Source organism: Myotis davidii, unplaced genomic scaffold, assembly GCF_000327345.1.
Source record: "Myotis davidii unplaced genomic scaffold, ASM32734v1 scaffold425, whole genome shotgun sequence".
NCBI classification, from domain to species: domain Eukaryota; kingdom Metazoa; phylum Chordata; class Mammalia; order Chiroptera; family Vespertilionidae; genus Myotis; species Myotis davidii.
In genome coordinates this window covers 231,166-239,632 of record NW_006296413.1, presented here as the reverse complement: position 1 = coordinate 239,632, position 8,467 = coordinate 231,166, and the positions used below count along the sequence as shown (strand labels likewise).

Here is an 8,467-nt window from a genome sequence, read left to right as displayed (position 1 = left end):
TCGAACCTGTGACCTTTCATTCCGCAGGCCGACGCTCTATCCACTGAGCCAAACCGGTTTCGGCTAGGATATTTTTTTAAGTGAAAACAAAATTTGAATAACTTTTAGGTCTTAACCGTTTGACTGCTAAGGAGCGCTATCGTGCTCTTCTTATTTAAAACAAATTTATGTAAACAATTGGTATTTTTTAATTTTTGTTGTTGCAAAGCAATACAAGTGAGTTTATTGTATAAAAAGTGTTTTACATTTTTTCCCATACACGCGCAATTAGTGCCGCAGTTTTGGCATATGTCCGAAAAAATACGTCAGCAGCCAAACGGTTAATTTTATACACTTGTCTTCTCTTTTTCCTTAGTCAGGTATTGCATACTTATAACCAAAGCTCTGTGGAAGACAAAGTAACTTTACCACATCTTCTTATAAATTGCTTATAATGTGGTTTGGAAGTTGATACTATACACACATATACATAAATATGTATGTACATATGAAAACATGCATATATAAATGTATGTATAAGATATATGAATAAAAATATGTAACTAAAATGTACCTATAGAGAGATATGCTTCAAAATGTTAAATATGAATTGAATGATTAAGACAGACAATAAATGCTGTGGAAATCGCGAGGAGAGAGATTGTCAGGGCCCTAAAGGGTCAGGAAAAGATGAGAAATAATGGGATTCTTGCTAGGCCTGCAGAGGAGTGGGGAAGACCTTTCAAATAGTGAGTAAAAAGAACACGAGGCAGCACTAAAGAGATGTATTTTAACAGTAGAATTTCATTCGAAATATCCGTAATGTTCGTACGTGTCATTTAAATTATCCAGAAGAGTGTTGCTTTTGTGGTATTTGATGAAAAGTTCTGGAATTTATAAAATGGGATTTATGAACTGCTACTAAGGATCAAATGGGAAAGGAAAGAAGAGAAAATCCAGTGCTAAAAGGAGGTTCCTAAACAGGACAGGATTAGGATTATCAGTCTGAAGAGAGAATTAACATGAGAGTCTAAAAAATTTATGGCAAAAATGTTATTGACCAAGGAAGAAGTTGTAATTAGATATGAAATAATTGAATAAGTTGGTTACCAACTTGCTGGAGCCTGGATATCATTTAACTTTACATTTAATGTGAAATGCATATTATTCATAAAAGTACTTTCTTACTGTAGTATGTCAGATGAAGAGCAGGAAAGTGGTTGTGATACTGTGGATGGCTCTCCAACATCAGACTCTTCGGGACATGACAGTCCATTTGCAGAGAGCAGTTTCGTGGAGGACACTCATCAGAACACAGAACTGGTGCCCTCTTCCAACACAGAAACCAAGCCAGCTGTCTGTACTGTTGTGGTGCCACCAATGGGACTAGAGAATGGATTAAATGCCGATGAGCATATGGCAAACACAGGTAAGCTGAGTCCTCCCTATTTCTTTGATAGTCCCTTAAAAGGTCTTTTTTTTTTTTTAAATTTTTTATTGTTGGAGCTATTACACATGTCTCCATTTCCCCCCGCTTTGCCCACTTCCACCCAGCCTCTGCCCCCTCTTCCTTCTGGCCATCACACTGTTGTCTGTGACTGGATGATGCATATATGTTCTTTGGTTAACCCCTTCACCTTCTTTCATTCAGTCCCCTCCTCCCCTTGCTCTGACAGCTGTCGGTCTATTCCAATATCCATGCCTCTGTTTCTATTTTGTTCATCAGTTTATTTAGTTGATTAGATTCGACGTGTGAGTGAGATCATATTTCTCTGACTGGCTTATTTCATTTAGCATAATAATCTCCAGGTCCATCCATGCTGTCACAAAAGATAAGATTTTCCTCTTACAGCGGCACAGTATTCCATGGTGTAAATGTACCACAGGTTTTTTTTTTTATTCACTCGTCTACTGGTAGGCATCTGGCTCTTTCCAGATCTTGACTATTATAAATGATGCTACTATAAACATAGGGGTGCATATATTCTTTCGAATTGGTGTTTCAGGTTTCTTAGGATATATTTCCAGAAGTGGGATCACTAGGTCCAAAGGCAGTTCCATTTTTAATTTTTTGAGGAAACTCCATACCGTTTTCCCCAGGGGTTGCACCAGTCTGCATTCCCACAAACTGCAGTAGGGTTTCGAACCTTTTCTCCATATCCTCCCCAGCATTTGTTTGTTGATTACTGATGGTAGCTTTTCTGACAGGTGTGAAGTAATATCTCATTGTGGTTTTAATTTTCATCTCTCTGAAAAGTTTTTTTTTCACCTGAGGACATTTTTTTCCATTGATTTTTAGGGAGAGTGGAAGAGAAAGGGAAAGACAGAGAGAAACATCAATGTGAAACATATAGATTGGTTGCCTCCCGCACAGGCCCTGACCAAGGCCTGGGCCAGGGAGGAGCCTGCAACTGAAGTACGTGCCCCTGACCAGAATAGAGCCCGGGACCCTTGGGTCCACAGGCCGATGCTCTATCCCCTGAGCCAAACCGGCTATGGCTAAAAGGTCTTAATTTCAGAACACAGAGAATAGTATTATCAAAAGTCATCTCCGAATTTCCAAGTTGATCTTGCCAAGTTGCACAAAAGAAATCTCTTTTTATATCATCCAGTGCTTGGAAATCATCAGATCCCTTTCCTTTTTATTTAATTTTAAGTTTTGCAAATCATTATTGTGTAAAATATCTAAAGACCTTTCTAATTTTTATATGAGAAGGAAAAGCATTAATGCTTTAACATTTTGCTCATCGGCAGATTCTATATGCCAGCCATTAATAAAAGGACGCTGTGCTCCTGGAAGATTGAACCAGCCTTCCACAGTGGGTACTCGTCAGCAGAAATCGACATCAGCATTCCAGCCCCAGCATTTGCATTTCAGTCAGGTGCGTTTGTCTTGTGAACTTGTAAGAAAGAGCCTTTGGGACTTAAATGCAGCAGTGTTTCACTCGGCGGGGAAAAGATTCTGAAACTGTCTGCAACCTTAATAAATTTTACCCTTTCCTTATCCTAGGTGACTAAAGAGTATAAGCCCGATATAGGAAAATTAAGCAGATTATCCACAGAAATTGAATGCCTCAGAAGAATGAAGCTCTTAGATTCTCTTAAATATAATTTTTAGTGTGTTTGTTTTCTTAGACCCTTTAAATCAGAATGCACATTAATGGATTGATGGCTACATTTCTTATGTGTTGGTCATGGTGATAGTGAGAGATGGTGTCTTATTGAGTACTTTCCATCTGTTCACCAGTGAGTTTCTAAACTTGGGGAAAGAAAAGATCACAGCTATTGGAGTAAGATCTGTGTCCAAATCCTGGTTTTGCCAAATATTACCTTAGCCAGGTCTCTTCAGCTAATCTGGACCACAGTTAATGGGAATAATAGCTATATCATGGGGTTGTTTTGGAATTAAATAATGTCTTGTATGTAAAATGTTAGCTCTATGCATGATAAGTATTCCTCCAATGGTAGCTATTAGTGGTGGGGGGAATAGTGATACTACTAGCAGTGGTAGTGGCAATGTTAATATTATAATAATATGTAGTAATAAGTATTACAATGTTAGTACTAATATATAATATCATTTTTTCCCCTCTTGATTTATACTTAGTACAATCTAAGATCTGAGAGATCCTCTATGAGATATCAGTCACAGTTTATTGTAATTTCCCTTACCCTTTCCTTTTTAACTTATAAATATGTATTTAGTGTGTTTCGTTGGCTTGTTTGTTTTGGATAGGTTCAGCACTTCGGATCTGGGCATCAAGAATGGAATGGAAACTTCGGACATCGAAGACAGCAAGCTTATATCCCTACTAGTGTTACCAGTAATCCATTCACTCTTTCTCATGGAAGTCCCAATCACACAGCTGTGCATGCTCATCTGGCTGGAAGTACGCACCTTGGAGGACAGCCTACCTTACTTCCATACCCATCATCAGCCACCCTCACTAGTGCTGCACCAGTGGCCCACCTCTTAGCCTCTCCATGTACCTCAAGACCTATGTTACAGCATCCAACTTACAGTCTATCCCATCCCAGTGGCATAGTTCACCAGGTCCCAGTGGGCATAAATCCCCGCCTGTTACCGTCCCCAACTATTCATCAGACTCAGTACAAACCAATCTTCCCACCACATTCTTACATTGCAGCATCACCTGCATATACTGGATTTCCATTGAGTCCAACAAAACTCAGCCAGTATCCATATATGTGAAAACTCAAAAGGAGTATATTGAAGAAGCTCAATGATAGAAACATTTGATTAAAAATAAAAACATGGTATTTAATAAATATTAGCCATGGCACAAGAAACTTATTTTTGAATCATGTAGACTTGGGTGCAATTTAAACAACTTTGAGCTTTAAAAAAAACAAACTCACTTTTAATGTGTTTTGCACATTTGGTATAACTTGTCTTTGGTCATGTTATCTTCTTATGTAGTAACTCTAGACAGGTGACTTATGGGAGCAGAAGTCCAGTTTTGCTCCTGCTATTTTTTATAAAATTGCCTTCTAACTAGTGCAAGACACGTCCACATTTGGGAAGCCATTCTGTGTACAGACTTAGAGCAACAGATGCACATATGTCAAAATTACAGCATACCAGTGAATTGTATTATCTGTGTCTTAGTGTATAAATGTGGGGTCACTTACCTAAGAAATTGAGCTATTGTTCCTTACATTTGCATGTGTCTTTGCATGGGCAAAATGTTGCCTCGACTTTGCTCTTAAATGTTGTTCTAATAATCTCAGCTGCATTGTAAACCGTTCCCACACATAGTGCCTTAAATATTTGAGGTTGTTAATGTTATTACCTATATATAAATGTTGAGGACTGCAGCACTTAAAAGTCAGACCTACTCTTTAGTTTTCTTTTGATAGAGTAATGTTCATTTTTGGTTTTGTGTGGTATGATTTCAGGTTGTAGCTGTTTTTTCCTTACTAAGAGGGCAGCATGTTCGCTATAGCTGAATTCTGCTGTCTGAATTTTCAGAATGATCTAGCTTCAAGAAAAGCAAGCAGTTAGTAGTGCTTAAGAAAAACTGATTCAGTATCTAATGGATAGTTGATATCTGTCACAACACAGCATTTTATATACAGTTAAGTAAAACTGCTATACAATCTAAGTTTATTTTGGGAGTGTTTGCTGTATAATTGGATTTAATAAAATATTTAGAGGTGCAGTAGGCATGACTTTGAGTAGATAATGAAAGAAAATGCAAATTGCTCATTGATTCATGATGTGGTTTCATCTTAGCTTGGGAAAACCATGCAGTATTTAATAAGTAGTAGCAAAATATTTACTGTTGAAGCTTGAAAAGATGTGAGTTCTTTGTGTGCAATTTTTCATTTATGCATGTGAGGGTTTTGGTTTTTTTAAAAAGTATTTTTACATTGTAGTACTTGTTTGCTTGTTGGTGGTGTTTGCTTATTTTTAATACATTCCGTCAGGGACAGAAATTACATGCATTTCTTCCTAGGAAGTGTGTCTTGGGTTTTTCCTTTCTTACTCTCTCTTTCGTTTTTTTTGGTGATGGTGGTGATGTTTAAATGAAGTTGCTTTACAGCACCAAAGACTTAATCATCCATTTCCTATATAAAAGGTAGCTACTTTTTGCATAGACCTCAAGTATATTGTAGTGTAGAGGTGGAATGTAAGGAAAGGTATTAAACAGGCTGTGTTTTAGCTTATGGGCAAGTAATACATTGTATCATTTATCTTGAATGTATCATAGATAAGCTGCTATATAACGATTGCCACTTCAGATAGCTGTGAAATTAGGTGATTAACTAGTTGTTACTTAGCCTTCTAATTTCTGTATAAGTCTAATTACATGAAATAGAAGTTGGGGTTTTGATTTTTTACTTTGCTTTTCTGTTTGGAGTGTCATTGTAACTACTGTATTGTAAATGATGGAAAATAATTGCATATGTTATTTTGGGTGTGTTAATTGCATCAGTATTTTATCTATTAATGTTTGTGCTCATCACTGCATATAAAAACTTGGATGTATCAATGTAACTTAATTTTTTATTTTCATACTGGCATTGTAGACACTTGAGAAAGCTGTATCTTGCAGGCTTGACTTAACTTTTTTTCCTTAAAAATCTGGAATATAATCTTACAGCATTTACTGGAATAAACAGTACAAAGCATTTGAGTGTAAAGCTCTCCAAATGTTTTGGATTTATAGCATTTCTTTGATAAATGAATTGCATACCACTAGTACAGCTCTAGTACAGTGTTGACAATAAGCTAATGATGGACAAACTTTTCTTTACTCCATTAACACAAGCAGTGTTTTATTTAATAATCAGTGAAATAAATGTGCCTGAAATTGATTTTAAAATTTACAGTATTAGATCATAAAATAAAAACCAGCAGTACATTTTTAGTCACACTGAAAATGAAGGACTTAATTTTCCCCACAAGTTTCAGTGTTTTTAGTAATCAATTCTATGCATTTTATATAAATAGAAATATGTATATATTACACATAAAAAAGAGTAGCCTAAGATTAATTTAAAAGATTATTTACAGATGGCAAATTTATGGAGTCACTATTTAAGTAAACGTCGTTGCCCTCCACAGCCTTCTAATTTTATTTATATGGTCCAGCAGATTACTGGTATCTGTTCACTTCTTGGAAAAGAATCAGTGCTGGCAGCGGATGCACCAGAAACAGGTGCAAAGGATCGACTGATGTGTGTACCACAACAGGTACAAAACTGGCGCAGTTTGCTTTTTATTCAGGGCCATTTTCACTACCCTGAAATGTCCTATTTTCTGTTTTTCAGTTCCAAGACTACGATGGTCTTGTTAAGTGGACAGTAAATGATAAACTTCAATGTTTTCATAATATAATAGTAATGCTTGATAAAGGCATAACCCAGTTAAGTACATCACTCTGAACTGATTCTAATCATGGGCTTTTTATGTGTTTAAAAATGAAAAATGTTAAAATCCTGTTAAAGCCTAGAGCATATTGACAAAAAAGGTTTGGATTTATACCCTCATTGAAGCCATTTTTACCAGTTTCCTTTGTTTTTTAATACTTTCTTAAATAAAACACTGCATGAATTTCAAGTTGCATATTTGCATACTATTTTAATTTACAAATTATTTTTTATCAAATATCCTGATATTTAGTTTACTTTTTTCTTCAGGGTGTTTAAGTATGTTACTGTAGTAGCAAAGCCTTTTCATTTTAAAAATCTCTACTACTTATTTTAAACTTTGTTTGCGTTAAGTAAAAGTTAAATCATACACTGCAAGGTGTAGGAGGATTTGTTTTAATGAACCAATGATAGATTTGATTACTAAGTTTGAACTGTTAACTGTTTAACAATCTTAGACTTGTGGCTTTCTTTCTTTGGTTTGTTTGTTTTTGCTTTTCTATGCTACACTAGTTTGCCATGTAGCAATTGCACTGTGCAATATTACAATAAGGACTGGGAAAATTTTTATGGATGTAATGTCTATTACGGTTTGCGATAGTATTTCTCTCTAGTTCTCAGTGATTTAATGTGACCAAGCCTTCTGTACTTTGTCACAAAAAGCGGGTTTTCCAGGTGACTATTTTGGTGAGTGTCAAAATAAGAATTTATGGTGTATTACTGTCGATTCACTTTGAATTAAAATATATATATTGCAGCAAACAGCTTGTTGACTTTTTTTCCAACCCAGGACTGCTTATAGGGTAGGGAAGGGATTGGCTAGTAGCATTTAGAACAACTAACTTCTCTCAGTTAATTCTCAAAACCATTTGTGTGAGATAGGTATTATTATCTTCATTAGAAAAATGAGGAAATAGGTCAAAATATCTAGGTAAGTTTCCCAAAGTCACATGGCTAGTGAATGGCGAATCTGGGATATGAACCAGGCTGTTTAACTAGTTTACTTTCCACTAGTTCTTTTTATTTTTCAATTACAGTTTACTTTCAGTATTTTGTATTGGTTTCAGGTATATACCTTAAAGGTTGGACAATCATATACTTTACACAGTGTTCCCCTTGATATTCCCAGTTACCAACGGGCACCTTACAAAGCTGCCACATATTAATGACTGTATTTCCAATTCTGCACTTTACACGCCTGTGACTATTATGTAAGTACTTCCTAATCCCTTTACCTCTTTGTCTCACTCACCATACCCAGCTTCACTGGTTCTTTTAAAGCTGAAGCCTGAGTACTGCAGCCACACGGTACCCATGGTCCATTTCATTGAAATATTATTTTCTTGGTAAATATTTCTGTTAAATGTGCGTGGAGGAAAATTAGGGAGTTCACATGAAATTTTAAGATATAAAACATGAGACTTCAAAAGAATGTGGTTATAGTAGGTGAATTTGGGTTATATTCTCAAATACCACCTCACACTTCAAGGATCTAATTTGAGAAGCAGCATCAGTAGGAATGTTTTGTTGCGGGGGGTGGGGGAGCACTCCAGCACACGCCAGGGAGAATATATATTCTTGATATCTCAGT

The 8,467-nt window shown here is 36.0% G+C and overlaps 1 protein-coding gene across 7 annotated transcripts in view; it reads left to right on the top strand.

The window, feature by feature from the left end:
- The window catches only part of HIPK3 (homeodomain interacting protein kinase 3), a 64,669-nt gene extending 57,031 nt beyond the window's left edge, over positions 1-7,638 (top strand). For all 7 annotated transcript variants that reach the window (XM_006771459.2, XM_015568989.1, XM_015568988.1 and 4 more), the window contains 3 exons: positions 1,173-1,408; positions 2,734-2,861; positions 3,716-7,638. In XM_006771459.2, the coding sequence (XP_006771522.1) occupies positions 1,173-1,408; positions 2,734-2,861; positions 3,716-4,192 (841 nt within the window). In that variant the 3' untranslated portion in view covers positions 4,193-7,638. The remainder of the gene's footprint in view (positions 1-1,172; positions 1,409-2,733; positions 2,862-3,715) is intronic.
- The last annotated feature ends 829 nt before the right edge of the window (positions 7,639-8,467 follow it).